This window comes from Capra hircus, chromosome 12 (genome assembly GCF_001704415.2).
Source record: "Capra hircus breed San Clemente chromosome 12, ASM170441v1, whole genome shotgun sequence".
Lineage (NCBI taxonomy): Eukaryota > Metazoa > Chordata > Mammalia > Artiodactyla > Bovidae > Capra > Capra hircus.
Genome location: NC_030819.1, coordinates 58709587 through 58730724, shown reverse-complemented (window position 1 = coordinate 58730724; position 21138 = coordinate 58709587). Strand labels below are relative to the sequence as shown.

At 43.0% G+C, this 21138-nt stretch overlaps 1 protein-coding gene across 5 annotated transcripts in view; it reads left to right on the top strand.

Annotated features, from left to right (window-relative positions):
• STARD13 (StAR related lipid transfer domain containing 13) overlaps positions 1–21138 on the top strand; it is a 381403-nt gene that overhangs the window by 337261 nt on the left and 23004 nt on the right. For all 5 annotated transcript variants that reach the window (XM_018056642.1, XM_018056640.1, XM_018056643.1 and 2 more), the window contains 2 exons: positions 6319–6382; positions 17386–18770. In XM_018056642.1, coding sequence (XP_017912131.1) covers positions 6319–6382; positions 17386–18770 — 1449 coding nt within the window. The remainder of the gene's footprint in view (positions 1–6318; positions 6383–17385; positions 18771–21138) is intronic.

Here is a 21138-nt window from a genome sequence, read left to right as displayed (position 1 = left end):
ACTTACTCTTAAATATTTGATACAATGAACCAACTGCCCCCTTCTCTCTGTAATGCTGCTGTGGCTTCCAGGACCACTTTGAGCTGATTCCATTGACCTCCAATATCTCTGACTACACCTTCCCGCAGCCCAGCTCCTCCTGCTCCACCCAGGCCTTGAGCACAGCAGTTTCTAGGGCACTGAATTCTCCCTGGAAGATTGGTTTAATAATTATGTATCCTCTGTGTATATCCTCTACTTGCTGATCATTCCGAAGTAGGTCTGGATGTTACAAGGCATCCCAACATGACCTCATGTCTCTTCCCTGAATCCCAGTTCCTGGCCCCTCCCTACTTCATGGTTTTCCGTGTTGACACAGGCATATTGACAAAAGCCTGAAACCCAGAAGTCACCCTCTATTTCTCCCCGGCCCCCACACTTCTACGTCAGTGGCCGAGTCTTCATCTGCTCCCACTCCCCTCTGCTCCTCTTTGCCATCTCTCACCTAAACTGTTAACTGTCTTCCACCCGCTCTTTTGCAGTTCCATCTCCATCCTGCCCCCAGTTTTGTCTCCAGCATGCCGTGGCATTACATTACTCTCCTAACTCCTTCCGTAGCTCCCCTTTGCTGCAGATTGCTCTAACATCTTCGTTTTGGTTCTTCGTGATCCGACCCCTGCCCATCCCGCCGGTGATTCCTGCTCACATCCTTGCAGTTCCGAGACTAGAGCGCTCCAGTTAATGACTGCTGGCTTTGCCTGTAGTCCTTTTCATCTGCGCAGTGAATTTCTCTCAGTCCTTTATCGCCTTGCTCAAATATTGCCTCCTCTGGGAGGTTTTGTCCTTCTGCATCCTGAGAGTTAATTGCTTTTCCTTTTGTTCATCATATTTATATCCCACTTAGGAGTGCGAGATCCCCACGGGCAGGGACCACATCTGGTCACCTCTGCATTCCCAGCCCCTCGACTTGTTCCTGGAACGTGCTGCCCACTGTCAGATGGTCGTATCTCAGCTTCTTCTCTTCCTGTTGACTTTCCCTCCAGAACTTCAAGTTTCACTTTTAAAATGAGACTTCTGACTGTTTCTCCTTTACTAATGCGTGAACCCTTCTGAAGACAACAGTAGAAATTACCAGGTTCTGGTAGCCATGGACATTGTGGGCGGTCCATCGGAAAGGGTCAGACTGCTTTGCTTGTGTCAACACGTTAATCCAGTTGGCCCAAAGCACAAACTGCACAGCTTCAATATGCGTCATGGGTTTCCTCTTTCCATGGAAAACGTAGCGAGGGGAAGGAAACTATCGTTTATTGACCAGCCTGTGCAAGGTCCAGGACATAGGCTGTCATCTCCCAGGCCTCCTGGGTCCTCCTTGAGGAGGCTGGAGCGGAGAAATCTCTGGCCAGGGCGAAGTCCAGCTGTCTAGCTGATGCATGGTGCCCCTGAGCAAGTGTTTTCTCTCAGAGCCTTGGTCTCCTCATTTGAAAATAAAAGAGGTCAGGCCAGTCGGTCCCCAGAGCCTGCCAGGTTCTAGTATTTCCTTAGCAAACATTTACCCAGTGGATTCTCTCTGAACCAGTGCCTGTGCTAGGCGTCAGAGATGCAAATGAGGTGCGGCTCTCAGCCTGTCATATTCAGTGGGGAGAATAATTCTGCTCTTCTGAGTACACAAGGTCTATTGTGACTGAAGCCAGTCGCTGATTGGACCAATGTAAACAAAGTATGTTCAGTTTAAAAGAAAAACCCACAGAGACTATCATGTATAAAATTTCCCGCTAGGTTTTAGGTGGATTAGAAGAATAAATTATGGTTCCTCTCAAAAGAGGCTCTAATCCAGTGGAAGACACACTGTTCATGCAGCAAAGAAAACACATTTTATAATTCCTGTTCACGCAGGGATAGTTTTCCAGGCCACCAGTGACAGACCGACTCAGGTTTTCTGAAGGGTTTTATGTTACTTATCATTAAGTGGTTTTTGTTGTTTGTTGTTTAGTTGCTCAATCTGTCCAATTCTTTGCGACCTCAGGGACTGTAGCCCTCCAGGCTCCTCTGTCCGTGGGATTTCCCAGGCAAGACTACAGGAGCGGGTTGCCACTGCTTCCTCCAGGGGATCTTCCCGACCCAGGGATGGAACCCGCGTCTCCTGCATTGGCTTAACACTGATTCACTTAACACTGATTCTTAACACTGATTCTGAACTTAACACTGATTCTTAACCACTGAATCACCTAGGAAGCCCCATCATTAAGTTTGAGGGAAACAAATACTGATGCTAATATTTGTCCTAAATGCACCCTGGCTATAGTCATAGCAGAATTCATGGTGGTTTTGATAAAGGGCTGTGAATCCTTCTGTTACATGACATGTTCTTTTACCTGAAGCAGCCAGTCCTTAAAGAGGCATCTCCATCTCTCCAGGGTGTGTTTTATCCATTTTGTATTCTTGAAGAGTCTAGCCATTGTTTACATTATAGAAGATAAATACAGACTGATGCTACACCATGCTGGGAATGTCTGCCTAGTCTCAGATCACCGTAAAGAATGTTTTCCCTCTTTGTCTTTTGTTCCCAGCTTAAAAAATCAGTTGGGTTTTTTTCAGCTTTATTGAGGCATAACTGACAAATAAAATTATAAGTTATTTAAAGTATATGGCATGATGATTGGATAAACGTATCCGTCATGAGAGGAAGAACTGAATAGTTGTGCATATGATATTTGAAACTATATCCAGAATTTCTAAGATGTCTTTAATCATGACAATTTTGTAGATAGAACTGAGTACTAATAAGAAAGTAGATTCAGAGCAAAAGAAATGCGGATCACTTTACATCAGTAATTTCAAACTCCAAGAAATAAAATGACTTTTAAATGAATAAAACAAAGGTTACATTTTTAAATAATAGGTTTTATTTTTAGAGAAGTTTTAGATACACAGCAAAATTAAGCACAAAGTATGGGGAGTTCTCATCTGCCACCTGTACCCACATATACACAGCCTCTCCCACCATTAACATCCCCCACCCAAGTGACACCTCACAGCTGTGAACCTGCATTGACACATCATTGTCACCCAAAGTCTATAGTTTGCGTTGGGCTTCACCCTCAGTCTTATACATTTTATGGGTTTTGACAAATGTATAGTGTCATGTATCCACCATTATAGTGTCATACAGAATGTTTCACTGCTCTAACAATCCTCTACCCTTTCTGTCCATCCTGAGATTCCTCTCTCCCTCCTAACCAATAGTAACCACTGATCTTTTTACTGTCCCTATACTGATTGATCTTTTTACTGTTTTGCCTCTTTCAGAATGCCATATAGTTGGAATCATATAGTATGTAGCCTTTCAGACTGGCTTCTTCCATTTGGTAATATGAATTTAAGGTTCCGATTGTTTTATTATTTTGAATTTAAGAGTTGTTTTTTTGTATTTTTTAGATAACAGTCCTTTATCAGATGTGATTTTTATGAATATTTTCTCCACATCTGTGGCATATCCTTTCATACATTGGACAGTGTCTTTCACAGAGCAGAAGTTTTTAATCTAATAAAATCCAATTTGTCAAGTATTTATTTCATAGATTATGCCTTTGAAGCTGTGTCTAGAAAGTTATCACTAAACCTAAGGTCATTTAGATATTCTCCTGTGTTATCTTCTGGGAGTGTTACAGTTTTGTGCTTACATTTAGATCTGTGATCCGTTTTGAGTTAATTTATGTGATGCGTATAAGATCTGTGTCTAGACTGACTGTTTTTTGCATGTGGATATACAGTCTTTTCAGCGTTGTTTGTTGAAAACCTATCTCTTCTCCATTGTGTTGCCTTTACTCCTTTGTCAAAGATTCGTTAGCTATATTTGTGTGGGTCTATTTCTGGGCTCTGTATTCTATTCCACTGACGATTTGTCTCTTCTTTCACCGCTATCATACTGTCTTGATTACTATAGCTTTTTGGTAAATCTAAAAGTTGGGTAGTGTCAATTCTCCAACATTGTTCTTCTACTTCAGTACTGTGTTGGTTCGTCTGCAAGCTTTTTTCAAAATATTGCAGATCTCAAAAAAAAATTCCTATTTGTTTATTCATTTGACTCCACCAGATCTTACTTGCAGCATACAAGATCTTTAGTTGTAACATGTAAGATCTCGTTCCCTGACCAGGAATGGAACCCAGGCCCCCTGCATTGGGAGCATGGAGTCTTAGCCTCTGGACCACCGCAAAAGTCCCTCCAGTATATTTATTGAAAAAAAAAATGTGTGTTTGAGTGAACCCACACTGTTCAAACCTATGTTGTTCAAAGATCAACTGTACATAATGCACCTCAAATAACATTTTTAGTTCTTAGGTAGAGACCTTAACACATTTGGAACTGGCTGTCAGGTACAGGAGCAAAGGACCTGCAGAAGATAGCTTCAGACTAGGTGATCAGCTTCTAGTCCATAACTGCCTGTCATAGTTGACACTAATGAATGACTAATAAGTGGGTAAGCTGGAGATGGCTGAAAATGAGGATAGTTATTAAATATTTTAAGTAAATATCATGATAAGAAACTGACAAAAAGAACTAGTTTCAGTGTGAAGCATTAGTGAAACCAGTTTAACAGGCTGTCTGTCTCCTGACTCTAAGTAAAAGATGAGAAGGGACTGAGTATGACCCAGAAGAGGCAAAATTCAAAGACATCATGGAGGTCTAATTAACAGGCAGATGACTGTTTTCTAGCTTGGGTGACTTGACTTACTGGTGATGCTGTTAATCAAGACAAGACTTTAAACAGGAAAAGCAGGTTTTGAAGAGAATACAGTGAGTTCAGTTTTCATCGGTGAGTTTGAAGGGCCAGGAGGACCCCCCAGATGAATGAGACTAGTGAGTAGCTTAAAATGTAGCTCTGGAGCTCAGGTGGGGTGTCCAGGCTAGCGAAAGAAGATAACCATCATCAGAATCTAGTTTATTTTAAGAGCTGATATCCCTTTATTCCTGTGCAGAGTAAAAAGAATCCAGGTGATGTGGTGGATGTTATAGTCAAACACATGATAAAGGGTTAGCTTTGAAAAAGAGTACGAACCTCTTGGGCTTCCCTGGTGGTACAGTGGCTAAGACTCCACGCTCCCAATGCTGGGAACCTGGGTTCAATCCCTAGTTAGGGAACTAGATCCCTCATGCTACGACTGAGATTTTGCATGCCATACAGTCAAATAAATAAAGAAAAATATTTTTTAAAAAGAATATGAACATTTCTTATGATGAAGGAAAGAACTGTTAAAATAATTAACGACTTAAGCTGACTGGCAGTGGTCTGTTGAGGAACTGTGATATTTTTCATGATCTGAGAATGAATGCCTACAGAGAGAGAAAAAAAATGAAATAAATGCTGGGTAGCAATTTGAGGAGCCCAGCTGAGGGAGAATTTCAAAATGTAATTATTGCTATGTACTAGTCATCACAGACTGCTAAAACAAAATACCACAGACTGGGTGCCTTAAACAACAGAAGTTTATTTTCTCACAGTTCTGGAGGCTGGGAAGTCCAAGATCAAGGTGCCAGTGAGGTTTGGTTTCTGGTGAGGACTCTCTTCCTAGCTTGCAGATAGCCACCTTCTTGCCGTGTCCTCCCATGGCTGGTTGAGAGGGAGGGAGTGCTCTGGTGTCGCATCCTTTGTTCAGTCACCAAGTCATGTCTGACTTTTTGTAGCCCCATGGACTGAAGCGTGCCAGGCTTCCCTGACCCTCACCATCTCCCGGAGTTTGCCCAAGTTCATGTCCATTGAATCAGCCTCTTCCTTTAAAGACATTAATTCTATTGGATTAAGGCGCTACCTTATGACTTCATTTAACCTTAATCATTTCGTATTCCAAACACAATCACATTGGGGTTTAGAGCTTCAAACTGTGAGTTTGGGGAGGACACAATTCAGTTCATGGCATATATAATTCAGCACTATAATGTGAGTTCTTTTCCCATTATACACAAGAGCAAGAGAGAAGAGAGATGGTTGAGTTGATCCAAATTTGGGAATTAGCAGGATAGGCTGGAGAGAAGGTCAAAGTGGCAGATGAAATGAGGGGCTGGTGAAAATATGGCTTAAAATTACTTCCCATGGGTTCCAAGAATGATGGAAAGGGAAGCAGCAGGGATTGGTAAGCTTCATGGAAGGTCCTCTCAGGTCTGGAGGCTGGAGAACAAAAGGGAACCCTTTATCATGTACCATTTCTTGGTAGAGTCCTTTCTTGGGATGTGATTGGTTGTTTCTGCACTTTCAGCTTCACTGGCAACCGATGAGACTCATCAAACTGGAAAGATTTAGGTTCATTAGTGATAGCAATGATCACATTTTTATTTCTTTTTAGACGACTAAATACGTTGAACAAGTGTGCCTCAATGAAACTTGATGTGAACTTCCAAAGGAAAAAGGTAGGTACAACTTACTACACCTTACTAAGACCATGGTTGTACCAGCAGGACAAGCTGCATTCACAAATTAAAAACAGCACAAACCTAACCAAAAATCTGAAATGACTGACCGTCTATGTGTTTATTCTCCAAATATCTCATCTTATCATAAGCATCATGAATAAGCCCAATAGGAACCTAGGCTAACATCTGTTTCACTTTGCTTTAGTTTTGATCAGAGGGTTTGCATACAAACGTAAAATGCCTTGTTTATGATAATCTTTCAGAAGTTTGTTTAGCTGTAAATATCCACTCCATATTAGACTCAAATTCTCCAGTGATTTGTAGCTTAAGAGAATGCAGACCAGACTCTGTGGGGTGAGTCATGCCAGGTGTCTTCTGCTTCATTCTTTCCTATGGCATTTTATTTCAAGTGCAGGTCAGGATGTGTTCATTGTCAGGCTGGTTCATTTCATCATGGTTGAGCAGGTGGAAGGAGAGGGTAACAAGAGGATTCAGAACTCACCCCATCTCTGCATTCTCACCCCTTGCCCTTTTCTCTAGCAACAAGGAACATCCTTCAGTTTCTGAGTCACTACACTGCCTCTCTCTTATAGGACTTTGCAGGCATTTTTCCCTCTGTAGGAGTAAGGCTGGCGATTTCAGTTCTGAAACAAAGTTATACTTTATTGAGCACTTAACTATTTTCCACAAGCTATGTTACGGCATTTCATGCATTGTGGCAGAGGGTCTCTGTTTTCTAGAGAAGGAAAATAAAACCTGAACTGGCTAAGTCCCTTGCCTGTGATCTATTAGCTGGTGGAGGAGCAGGGTTTCAACTTCAGGTGTGTCTGACTCCAGAACTGAGGCCCATAACCACTGTGCTGAAAGACCCCTCTTTCTCACTGAATTGATCCTTTTAGGAAACTCAGAATTAAAACCGTTAGCTACCTTTTTCATTTCACATCTTCTATATGTAACAAGTCAAGCCGTACTGTATTTTGAAGAAGCAGAGAAAACATCCCTGAGTTGTAAGAAAGTGTTCTTTATTCTGGTCTACACAGAGAAGTCATTACAGCTCGTGGATTTTAAGTCACTCCCGAGTAACCAAATCTTTAAAAATAACTTTAGCCTGAATTTCTGCTCTAAAATAACACCCAAAAAAAGCACAAATGAATTTTGGTTGACCTCACCTTCATAACAATTTGGGGTTTGAGCTAGGAACCAAAGATTCAAGCTAAGGAGGTAAAATGGTGAAAACCGATATCCAGAGAATATATTAAAACATGGGCAATTTGTCCGGGTCAAAGAAAAATGAAAAATGTGGGAATAAACGTCCCAACAGCTGTCTGGCTGAATGGAGCCCTTGAGAAGGTCAGATGTTGTTTTGGTTGTAACACATGGTTCTTATTAAACCAAGCGCAGCCACGCCCGTGTGGCTGTCTGTCCGGCTGCCAGTGCAGATTCTTAGCTGCTATGTATCACAAACACAAATGCCAAAGACTAACAATATGATTTGTTTTCAACCAAGTGGTGTGATTGAATTCTTCCCTTTATCACCAGCATTTCAAAACCCACATGTGGGACAGGCTTGAATAACATGCATTAGGCCATGTTACCTTCGCAGAAGCTCCGCTGTGAATTGGTCCCTTCGGCTTTCTGATGTTCTTAATTTATGCCTTATGTTGGCTGTGGTGGCATATACCCTTACAACCCTACTTAGCTGTGGGCCCCATGGGTGTAGGCACTTGAATAAAACAGGGCTTTCCACATTGTAATATAGGGACTTGTGGCCTGAATTTTGAAATAAATAAATCCAGTGAGTGGTCTCCACCTACTCACAAATCTTAGCCGTGATGCATATTGGGGGCTGTGGTCTAAGCAACTACATAGGAGACCCCGGTGGTGGCACATGTCCCTATGATCTGCTCCTGACACAAGTCACAGACCAGCCCTTGGTCGTTGTTCAGTCTCTCAGTTGTGTCCAGCTCTCCATAGCACCATGGACTGCAGCACGCCAGGCTTCCGTGTCCTTCACTATCTCCCGGAGTTTGCTCAAACTCAGGTCTATTGAGTCAGTGATACCGTCCAATCAACTCAACCTCTGTCACCCCCTTCTCCTTTTGCCTTCAGTCTTTCCCAGCATCAGGGTCTTTTCCAATGAATTGGCTCTCACATCAGGTGGCCAGAGTATTGGAGCTTCACCCAATCCTTTATTTTATTGCAAAAAAAAAAAACTAAATACAGACTAGGACTAGGATAAATGATCAGAAGTAGAAAGTAAAACTTGAGAACCAAGCACCACAAGAGTTTCAACCAACTGTAGAATTAGTTTGTTTGGCAGGGAAAAAAAGACAGTAGCATTTCCTCTGGGCTTGTCCCTATTTTAATCAATCCAAGAAACAGAAATATAATGCTCACCTCTAATCTGCAGAGGCCCAGACATGTTTAATTCCCCAGAATGTCATCCCCAAATGGCTTCACCACCCGGAAACACAGTCCTGCTTCTCCCTCCAGAGCCTCAGGAAGGCTGTGTGTGCTTCTTAGCACTCTGTGTTGTGATGAGCAGGTGCCCACAGTGCCCACTCCACAGCAGGTACCACTGCTCATCACTGCCCCCACGTCATAGATGCAGAGATCGAAGGACAGGGAAGCCAAGTAACTTGCCCAGAGCCACTCAGAAACGGCACAGGCAGGATCTGAACCCAGTTGTTCTGCCCCTCTTGGCCCTTGAGAGAGATTCAGAAATGTATTGTCATGAGCTTCTGGCCCTCGGCCTGAGACCTGGAAGGGCTTCCTCGGCAATATATACAATTAGATATTTTTATTGTTTTAGAAGAGGGATATTTCTTGCTTTTTGTACTCAAGTCCACAATTTATTTAATGTCTTCATGGAAATTTACCTTTGGATCTCTCGTGGTAAAAGAGTCATGAATTTCACTGCTCTGCTTTGAATTTGGTTCTCACCTGATTTTGTTTAATTCTGAAGAGTTTGGTGGGTTGACCCAAGATGGGAGAAAAAACAAAACAAAATCCACAAATCGATGACAATGGTGAAGCCTCATTCATACTTAGGTAGGCATGCACTTTCCTTGTACATCAAATACCACTCACTTGTAAAGCACCAAGACAACTGAAATCACACCTTACCACTTTGCAGAAGAGAAAAGCAGTCCTCTAAAGATTCAAGATTACTTTCCCCATGAGAAGCAGGTAGCGTGCCCTCAATCTTGGCCATGCATCTCACTGAAAGACTTACTAAACCCCCGCATTTCTGAGAGCCTCAGGACCCAGCCATTGCCCACCTTTGGCCTCAGGCTCCTCCCCTTGCAGTGCTGCAAGTATGCAGGGCCGTGCTTCTGAACAGGAGGGCTCAGCCACTCAGCCCCAGTCAACTTTCATGGAAGATACACATCTAAATTTCCATGTACTTGTGGAGTAGCCACCTCTTATGAGCTCCTGTTTCCAGTGTAAAGAGATGGTCAAATTTTGTTTAAAAAAGACAAAATCCTTCCCTTTGCAGTGTGTGTTTTTGGCATTTGTCTCTGAAGCATATATTAATTTCAGCTATGACTATTCTCACTTTCTTAGACAAAGCCAAAAGAAGTTTGAAGTTTCCTCTAAATTAAAAATGCCAAGGCACATGCAAAGCTACTCTTTCTCAGAAAACTGTTCCTTTGTTATGTCCTACAGCATTCAGACTTGCTTTATGACAACACTGAAATCTCCTCATTACAGTCAGTGTTAATGTGATGTGGGCTCTATTCAAAGTTAAAGTCCGAGACTGAAGACTCCAATAAGGATCTCTGTTAAATGAGGAAAGAGAGAGATGCGTACACACACAGGATTCCTACGCAAGATTTCCTGAGGCAGGACGAGCGGCTTCCAAAGAAGGTCCTGGTTAAAGTCACAGTTTTAATAAAGCTCTCTGAAATCATGACCGCAAGGTGGAAAGCAACACAGAAACCATGACTAATCGCCACGTTGCAGCCAGCACCTCATGGCCTGGATGCCGTGGGCATTTCAAAGGAGCTGCAGCTGTTGTGAGGGGGCCCGGTCTCAGCCTCCGCCTGCACCCTCCCCCCCTTCATTGCCTTTCATAACCTCAAATGTCCCATCAAATAAGACACCACCTGGCAGCTCCAAAGAGCAGAGCAAATGAGAGAAGTTACATTTCATTCCCTCATTCCCTCAACTGGAAAGTAGTACATCTTACATTGAAGAGTGTTATGTGTGAATATCCTTGAACCTGGATCTTTGAGTGAGAGGAACTCTTCACTCATCTTTTCCAACCTCCTATCCAGCACAGGATTTACTTTCAGAGCATCCAATAATTCACTCAGCCTCTGTTTATAAAGATCTAGACTTGAGTTCATTAAAATGCAAGGCAATTTATTTTTTCCTAACTACTGGAAGTCTTTCATATAATAGTTGACTTGATATAACTCTTCTCTCTGGAGAGGCACAGAATATGGATTTCTTCTCTGTCCAGACCAGAGCTCAGCAAGCTACTGCTCCTGCTTTAGTAAAGAAAGTTGTACTGGAATAAAGCCACACCCATCCTTTTGGCTGCAAAGGCAGAGTTGAGTAGTTTTAATGTTCTAATATTTACTATCTGGACCTTTACAGAAAGTTTTGTGACCTCTGTTCAGTCTAGAACAGAGTTTCTTAAACTGTCTACAGTGAATGATTGATTTTTTAAAAACTTCCCAGCCTGCCACTGACCAAGATACTTTTGTAAAATTCATTACAAAACAATTATTAGAAACATGAATAATACTAGAAATATGAATGATACAATCATTAGATAGTCTCTAATAATTGTACTAGAGAAAATACAAGACTAAATGTTTTATTAGACTTTGCAGATACAAAATTGCATTCCAATAAATATAACTGAAACAAATATAACAGAAAAGAATTACAAAAATTGTTCATATTTTTACTAAAAGTGTACACTTAGGCAATTAATATGAAGAATCACAATTGCATTTGCAACTTTTTTTCTGTTGTTCAGCTGTCAGAACTAAATAAAAAGTTTACTTTGAAATACCAATTCCCCATATTAAATGTCTATACACACATTTCAATCAAACACTATGACTATGAGTATTCCCCATGGTGAGTTTTCAGTTTGTTATGAAATTTAGGTTTGATTGACAGAAACCACTCACAGGCGAAAACGTGTATCTCACGTGCTTCTTTGTTTTAATATTAACCATCATAAAGAAGCCAGTCTCACAGAATGTGTTGAGTGGGGCTTACCTGACAGTCCAGTGATTAAGACTCTGCCTTCCAAATTGAGGGGGTACAGGCTCAATCCCTAGTCAGGAAGCTAGGATCCCACATGCTTTGCAGCCAAAAAAAAAAAAATAAATAAATAAAACAAAAACAATATTGTAACAAATTCAATAATGACTTTAAAAATGATACACATTAAAAAAAATAAAAATAAAGAGGTTTTTAAAGTAATTTTTAAAAGCTTTGGCTATTCTTTTTTACTTTTACCAAAATGAAGTAAGTGATGCTATATTGTCAAAATTCATCTTTAATCCACAGTCACTATCTAGTTTCTACAGTAGTCTTTCTGTAAAACAATGGATCCTGTACATTATACACTTTGGGTTATGCTAGATAAACTGATCTTGAAAGGTCACATGTAACATGGACTTTGTGAGCCCAGCACACAAGCTGATCTCAGCCCCGTTTAGTAAGACAAGTGTAGTGATCGTGAGCTTGGATAGCACAGCCATGCTAAATAGTGACAAATGGTTTTAATACTTACTCTTAGTGTCTGAACTCACCTCACTGAAGACTGGTTAGGGGACTATCAGCCACTTGACCACACTTTGAGTTTGTACTGTTCTCGAATTCCTTTTTTCTAAATCAAACCATTACCCCTTTCAGTCATCCTTCATAGAAGGTTGTGATGTCTAGATCACTGGCCAACTTGATTACTCTACTCTGGAAATATATCCCATTCCCTGTGCACCTTAAGAAGTGGCCCTTTGTTCCTAATGTATGTTACCGGTGCAGAATACAATGGGGCTGCACGTCCCAAGTGTTGAGATCCATGCTTTTGATCAGATATCCTAAGGTGGATGTCTTGGTTTGGTTACCACATTACATGGTTAACTCATATTAAGCCTAAATCTGCTACAACTCTCAAGACTATTGATAGGAAAGAAGACTGTTCCATCTCACACATCCTATAATAGATTTGTGAAGTTAAGTTCTTCGTGTTTAACTTCATGAAATTTCATGTTATTACACAGGCCATCCTTCAATTCTGTTACGATCGTTATGCATCTCAAATCAGTATTCTCTAACAACAATAATTAGTTTCATCTTGCACTTTAAGATTTATCTGGCATTTTCACATATAATCTCATTTGATTCTACTGGCAAACCGTGCCAGATGTGGGTTGTTATCATTTCCATTTTACAGCTGAGAAAATTGAGTCTTAGAGTGAGTGCCTTCCTTAAGATCACTTAGTGAGACCTGAATGGATGGGATGGGGGCGGGGTGGAAGGGAGGTCCAGAAGTGAGAAGACATACGTATACTTACAGCTGATTCACTTCATTGCACAGCAGAAACTAACACAACATTGTAAAGCAGTCATCCTCCAATTAAAAATAAATAAACAGCAACAAAAAAGATCAGCTAGTGAATAATCTGTGCCATCTTCAGTTTAAAAACATGAATCCTTCGGACTCATTCAACTTGCTCTTCAAATGGACGCAGGCTGAAGGCGTCCTGCATCATTTGCTTTCAGTTTTTCCATCACCCTCTCTGGTGGAGTTACTCAACCAGCTACTCACAAAATGCTTGTAGCCTCCAGCAGTTTGGTGTCTTGGCGTTTTGTCAGTTCCTGGCTGAAATCCAGACACACCGTGTCCCTAGTATTTCCCTGGTTTACTAAATCATTGAGATAACAGAATAAAGTTAGTTTGGTGTGTATTTTTCTCATAAAAACATCTGACTTCTAGAGGTTTCCATTTTGCATTTCTAAATAATCACAAACTATTTGTGTTTAGCCTCAAAAAAAAAAAAAAAAGAAAGAAAGAAATCTGATCATCTGCTAAGGAGTACACCTTACGTTTATTATCGGAGAATCTGCTATGTCCCTGACCATCTGCTGGGCCATGAGTGTATAAAAAACTAAAACTGTGGTGTTTTTCATGCTGTGAATCAAGGCCCATTGTTAGGTTATCAGATGAATCTGGTGGGTTGCAAACAACATCAAAAAAAAAATGAAATGGACTAAACTAGAATATAACATATCAGAGGATAAAGATAACTGTGATAGCATAAATTTATGTATTTGTTTATTTATTTAGCTTTAGTGTAATTTGTATATGTGCCTTGAGTTGTGCTGGAATTTTTTCTTTTTAATGAATAGCTAACATGTTTTGAGCACTTAGTATGTTCCATATACTATTATCAGTGCTGTATTATTTCCTTTTTTCCTTCTTCAGTTTTATTGAGGTATAATTGACATATAGCACTGTATCAGTTTAAAGTGTGCAGCATGATTTGACTGACATACATCATGACTACCACAGTAGGTTTAGTGAATATCCATCATCCCAGAGATACAATACTAAAGAATAGAAGAAGAAAAAAATGTTTTTCCTTGTGATAAGAACTCATAGGACTTACTTAACAACTTTCATATATAACATACACAGAGTTCATTATATTGATGGTGTTTTACCTTGCATCTCTAGTACCCACTTATAGCTAAAAAATGTATTTCTTATTGTATGTCACTATCAGTTTCAAAGATCCTGCACCAGTGGGAAAAAACAGACACAGAATCATGTCAGGACCCTCTGGATGTACTCTGATAATTGCATACTAAAGAAGATAGATATCTTTTCCTTTTCTCTCTGTTTTATTTTTGTTTTTTATTGCTTTGATTTTTGTTTGTTTGTTTTGGTTCAAACCATCTAAATACTGCAAAATTTCCCTGAACTGTTTGCCTTTTTCCCCAGGAGTTTACCACTTTTTCACATGCCTTGGTTGGGTTGTAAATATCTCTTTTTGCCCAGAGCCAGTATAATAAGCTCTTAGAGCCCAGCAGACAGGAGTGGGCTTTCCATCCCTAGCCCACAGTGCCCGGCTTGGCATCTTTTCTAAATCAACATAAAGAAGTCCTTCTCCAACTAGTACGTGGTTTGCTAGCATCAGTAACCAAGTTTGGGATTGCTTTAGAGAGCTCATTGGAGCCAACACTAAATGTTGTAGTTTCTATTTTAAAATATCTGTATTTTCTTTAAAAGCATATCCTTCTTTTGCCTTCTCAGAAACTATTTGCTAAAAGTTTTTTTCAGAGTGTTTACTTAATATCAACTTCTCCTAGCTTCCTGAAATACGACATGAAAATCCAATAAACTCAACCTCCAAACTGTCACAGTACCTGATATTTAAATGGCCCTCAGATGTCAGGGGAAATGTATCCATCACAGGGAAAGAGAAGGTAGAAAATGCTATGAAGAAAGCATATTTTTGAGTCTTCATCCTAGAGTCTTGCCCTTTTTCCATTTGTGCAACTTTTTAAGCTCTTTAGCTAAAGTTTTATGCAGCTTTTTTAAAACTCAAAGCTAATTTCCCACCATGCTGCCACAGCTATGAAATTCTCTGTGATTGCCATGGTTTTCTACTTTCTTCCACCTTATACTTGAAAGTTCAAATTTGTCATTTAGTCTAATCCCTGTGAACCTAGATTTTCAGGGAATAAGAATGGAAGGATCCCACATTCACCGACTGAGCATCTGTTTATTTTTCCTTGAAGATAATATATTGCGATGTCCAGAGGAGTTCAGGTGGATGCCAGATATATAGAAAGATGGATAAGCCGTCTATCTTACATGGACAGGAAGCACAGACACAACTGAACAAACACGAGAAAATAACAAATAAGCAAAATACCCCTCAGTGAAGGATTAGTCAGTGCATTATTTCATGTAATCCCCGAAGCAAACCTATGATGCAGAACCAATTTTCAGTCCCATTTTATAAATGATAGAAATCCACTTTGGAGAGAGTAAGCAACTTTCAGACAGTCACCTAAGCCTAACTGGTACTGCTTGCACTGGCAACAAGGTCTTAGAACCGGATGCCAAAGTAAAGTGAAATAACACTTAGTCCAATTAATATATTTTTATATATACACACATAGAGAGAAAGAGAGCAGTTACTCTCTGCTGGGCATTGCTGCTAAATCGCTTCAGTCCTGTCCAACTCTGCTCGACCCCATAGACGGCAGCCCACCAGGCTCCGCTGTCCCTGGGATTCTCCAGGCAAGAACACTGGAGTGGGTTGCCATTTCCTTCTCCAATGCATGAAAGTGAAAAGTGAAAGTGAAGTCGCTTAGTCATGTCCAACTCTTTGCAACCTCATGGACTGTAGCCTACCAGGCTCCTTTGTCCATGGGATTTTCCAGGCAAGAGTACTGGAGTGGGTTGCCATTGCCTTCTCCACATTGGGAGGATATAAATATGAATACAACACAGAAACGCAGGCCCTGGTCCTGATGAGCTTATCTGTAACAGTTGAGAGTAGGTGCTTGGGACATGAGATTAAGATAGCATTATAATAAATGTTACAATAAAGATCTAAACCGAATGCTACAAGAGCACAATGGAAGCATAGTCACTGCCTTGGGGCTGTCAGGAAGGCTTCAAAGAGACCCATGAAGCTGAGTACCCAAGAATGGTCAGGGATCAGGGAAGGACGGGACTATATAAACCCTTTAGGCTCTTAATCCTGTCACAGAGCTGGGTGTTGGGCCTAGTTGCAGGTCAAGGAGCAGAATGCAGGAAGATGGGGAGGAACCGCTAACATAAGAAAAGCACATTGGAGTCAGGTTGAAAGAGCTTCAGGTTGAAAGTCAGGTTGAAAATGCCATACCCAGACTTTGGAGAGCTAAGGGAAACGGAAAGTGTCTAAACTGGGAAACCCTGTGATCACTCTTGGATTATACTGTGGAAAGCCATTTAGATGGAGAGGATGTTGACCTGGTTTTTACTGTAATAACCCAGCCAGAGGTGCCAAGGGCCCACACTGGGGAATGAGAGTGAAGATATGAACGAGGGAGCAGATTTGAGAACCATTTCAGAGTCGGATCTTGGTAATACACATAATGAAGAGAAAGAAGGAATGGATGACCCAGTTCGTCTGGAAAGGAAATTATTTATACGTCTGTGCTGGGCTGGGCCCAGGGATTTGCAAAGATAAACAAACTGGATTCAGGGAATCCAGACTCTCCTGTCTCAGGGGCTACACATTCAGGCAGAACCCAGATGTAAGAGAAATGTGTGAGGTGTATGACAGGGCAAAATGGTGGGGCCATAGCACCCAGATACCCATGTCCCAGGAAGGCACTCGGATCCAGGGCTGATTAAAAACAAGAAGGCTGGCCTGGTGGTGCTGGCTGGGATGTGACCTCCCTCCACCAGGAATCTCTAGAATGGCTCCCAAATTTCCACTTCCAGGAATTTGGAGATAATTTGGCTGTTAACTTACGTGGGAACATATGCTAAGAATCAAGTCTGGGAGACTAAGGAGTACTGGCTTTGAGATCTAGTGACTCCGAGGCTCATAAGAGGAAAGCTAGAAATATGGTCCTAGGGCTCCGTAAAGAGATTTAAGGAAAGAAGTAAGTGCCTTCTATGGCAAGATTGAATTTCTACTCAAAAAGGGAGAACTGCAGGTGTTTTATATTTAGCCTGTCTAGCCAGATGGTAATTACATCCTCTATAATCAGTCCACAAAGCTTCTTAGAGAGGAAGGAAGGAAAACTGAAGGGAAGAGAGCTGGATGGGTTGGGAAGGGATCTTCCAGCTACTGGGAAGGAAGAGGGCATCCAGAACAATAAATGTGGTGGAGAGACCAGCAAAAGGGTCCACCCATGAGAGGGAGGGCAGGACGAGGCAGGGGTGCCGTGCCCATGCTCCCCTAACTGCCCTCTCCACCCTGCCACCCTTCCATTATTAGCATCCTGCTGCTGTTTTCCAGGGTGACGACTCCGATGAGGAAGATCTCTGCATCAGCAACAAATGGACTTTCCAAAGAACCAGCCGCCGGTGGTCTCGCGTGGACGACCTCCACACACTGTTTCCTGGAGGAGACAGAAATGGGTCGTCGGGAGACATTAGGATGAAAAACACGACCAGCAGTGAAAGCGTCCTCACGGATCTGAGCGAGCCCGAGGTCTGCTCCATTCACAGTGAAAGCAGCGGTGGGAGCGACGGCCGCAGCCAGCCAGGTGGTCACGGCGCCGGCCGGGAGGCCTTTGAGGGCCCCGGGCAGTACTGCGCTGACAGCCCGGTCATGCTGGACGCCAAGCTGGTGGGCAACAGCCTCCTGCCATCCCCCAAAGACGGGCTCCAGCACCCTTTGCACCCAAAGAATGAGAAGCCCAGCCGGGCCAGAGCCAAGTCATTCCTGAAACGCATGGAAACGCTGCGAGGGAAAGGCGCGCAGGGAAGGCACAAGGGGCGGCCCGGGGGCCTGGTGATCAGCGGGCCAGTGCCGCAGCAGGAGCCTGAGTCCTTCAGGGCCATGCAGTGCGTCCAGATCCCAAATGGACACCTCCAGAACTCGCCCCCCACTGCCAGCAGTGCCGGGCTTCCTGGCCCCACCAAGTGGGGTGCTGAGAGCAGCCCCTCGGAGAACAGCAGCAGCGGGGGGAGCACGCCGGGCCTGAAGGAGCGGAGGTGCCAGGAGGCACACAAGCGTGGGGGCATGTACCTTGAAGACCTGGACGTGCTGGCGGGGCCAGCACTGCGGGACGCGGGGGACCGCCACGCACACGAGTTTCACTCGCAAGAGAACTTGGTGGTGCACGTCCCCAAGGACCACAAGCCAGGGACCTTCCCCAAGGCACTCTCTATCGAAAGCCTCTCGCCAACAGACAGCAGCCAGGGGGCGAGTTGGAGGACCGGGAGTATCTCCCTGGGCAGACAGCCCGGCCCGGGGGCCAGAGAGCCCAGGCTCGTGGGGTCCTGCCACAGGGCGAGTCGGGTCAGCATCTACGACAACGTCCCCGGCTCCCACCTGTACGCCAGCACCGGGGACCTTCTGGACTTGGAGAAGGATGACCTCTTCCCTCACCTGGATGACATCCTCCATCACGTCAACGGGCTCCAGGAAGTGGTGGATGACTGGTCCAGAAACATGTTACCCGAACCACAGACACACAGTGCCGGAGAGGCTGGCTTCTCCCCCTTCCCCTCTCCCAATCAGATCACCTTGGATTTTGAAGGCAACTCTGTCTCTGAAGGTCGGACCACACCCAGTGACATGGAAAGAGATGGAGCATCTCTTACTGAGTCAGAGGCCGCTGGGGTCAGAGAAAGGAGGGACTCAGGAGTAGGGGCCTCTCTGACCAGGCCAAACAGGTTGGTGGCATGGCTTTGTGAAGTGAGGTTTAAATCCATTTCATAATAATTATGGTCTGTTTATTTAACAAACATTTATAGAGTACCTTCTAAATATTTAACACTGGTCTAAGCGAAGTATGCAGTTGGGAATTATTTGAGCAGTAGTATGGCTTTTGTGCAGATTGAATCCATTTCAGCTCACATTTGTTTCTCCCAGTGTTTACCCTTTAATTCAATCTTCAGTTCAGTTCAGTTCAGTTCAATTCAGTCACTCAGTCGTGTCCAACTCTTTGAGACCCCATGAAACACAGCACGCCAGGCCTCCCTGTCCATCACCAACTCCCGGAGTTCACTCAAACTCATGTCCATCGAGTCGGTGATGCCATCCAGCCATCTCATCCTCTGTCATCCCCTTTTCCTCCTGCCCCTAATCCCTCCCAGCATCAGAGTCTTTTCCAATGAGTCAATCCTTCACATGAAGTGGCCAAAGTACTGGAGTTTCAGCTTTAGCATCATTCCTTCCAAAGAACACCCAGGCTTGGTTCTATGCACAAAAAAAAAAAAATTGAGCTTATGTGCAAAGCACTGATGACAAGGCCCATTGCCTGTGCACAGGCTCTTCCCATGACCTTGCCAAATCTTACATTTTTAAAAAGTTCTATGAGAAATTTCTGAGATCTGAGGTGTAATCAAAAGAGTTCCAGAAAAACATCTATTTCTGCTTTATTGACTATGCCAAAGCCTTTGACTGTGTGGATCACAATAAACTGTGGAAAATTCTGAAAGAGATGGGAATACCAGACCACCTCACCTGCCTCTTGAGAAACCTATACGCAGGTCAGGAAGCAACAGTTAGAACTGGACATGGAACAACAGACTGGTTCCAAATAGGAAAAGGAGTACGTCAAGGCTGTATATTGTCACCCTGCTTATTTAACTTCTATGCAGAGTACATCATGAGAAACGCTGGGCTGGAAGAAGCACAAGCTGGAATCAAGATTGCCAGAAGAAATATCAATAACCTCAGATATGCAGATGACACCACCCTTATGGCAGAAAGTGAAGAGGAACTAAAAAGCCTCTTGATGAAAGTGAAAGAGGAGAGTCAAAAAGTTGGCTTCAAGCTCAACATTCAGAAAATGAAGATCATGGCATCATGTCCCATCACTTCATGGGAAATAGATGTGGAAACAGTGTCAGACTTTATCTTTTTGGGCTCCAAAATCACTGCAGATGTGACTGCAGCCATGAAATTAAAAAACCCTTACTCCTTGGAAGGAAAGTTATGACCAACCTAGATAGCATATTCAAAAGCAGAGACATTACTTTGCCAACAAAGGTCCATCTAGTCAAGGCTATGGTTTTTCCAGTGGTCATGTATGGATGTGAGAGTTGGGATGTGAAGAAGGCTGAGTGCTGAAGAATTGATGCTTTTGAACTGTGGTGTTGGAGAAGACTCTTGAGAGTCCCCTGGACTGCAAGGAGATCCAACCAGTCCATTCTAAAGGAGTTCAGCCCTGGGTGTTGTTTGGAAGGAATGATGCTGAAGCTGAAACTCCAGTACTTTGGCCACCTCATGCAAAGAGTTGACTCATTGGAAAAGACTCTGATGCTGGGAGGGATTGGGGGCAGGAGGAGAAGGGGACGACAGAGGATGAGATGGCTGGATGACATCACCGACTCGATGGACATGAGTTTGAGTGAACTCCGGGAGTTGGTGATGGACAGGGAGGCCTGGTGTGCTGTGATTCATGGGGTCGCAAAGAGTCGGACATGACTGAGTGACTGAACTGAACTGAAGGTGTATGCAGTACTTTATATGTTTATTTTGACTTTAAAATGCAGAATACAAAGCACATAAAAGCTGTTTTACTATCATCATTTCACAAGCACCTTAGATAAATGTCCCTGGAAGGGAGTAACCAGTAGGAACAATCCTACTGTACGTGCTGCTGGGACTCTCCCAAGGCAGTGATGTCTCTCGGGCTCACTGCTGTGCAATCACGTCAGGAGAGCTTCATCTGCACCTGTCACAAGTCAGAGTGTGGAGTCAGGACAGCAGTGTGATGGTACTCTGCAGCTCCCAAATGTGTGTGATCTCTGTCTCTGCCTCTGTCTGTCTGAACGTTTCTCTCTCTCTCTTACACACACAGTCTCAGGTGCTTTCAACACTGTGGGAATGAATTTAGGAATAAACTAACACATAAAATTTATCATATCACTTATTTAAGCCTCCTAATGGTGGCTCCGACGGTAAAGAATCTGCCAGCAATGCAGGAGACCTGGGTTCGATCCCTGGGTCGGGAAGATTCCCTGGAGAAAGGAATGGCAACCCACTCCACCATTCTGGCCAGGAGAATCCCAGGGACAGAGGAGCCTGGCAGGC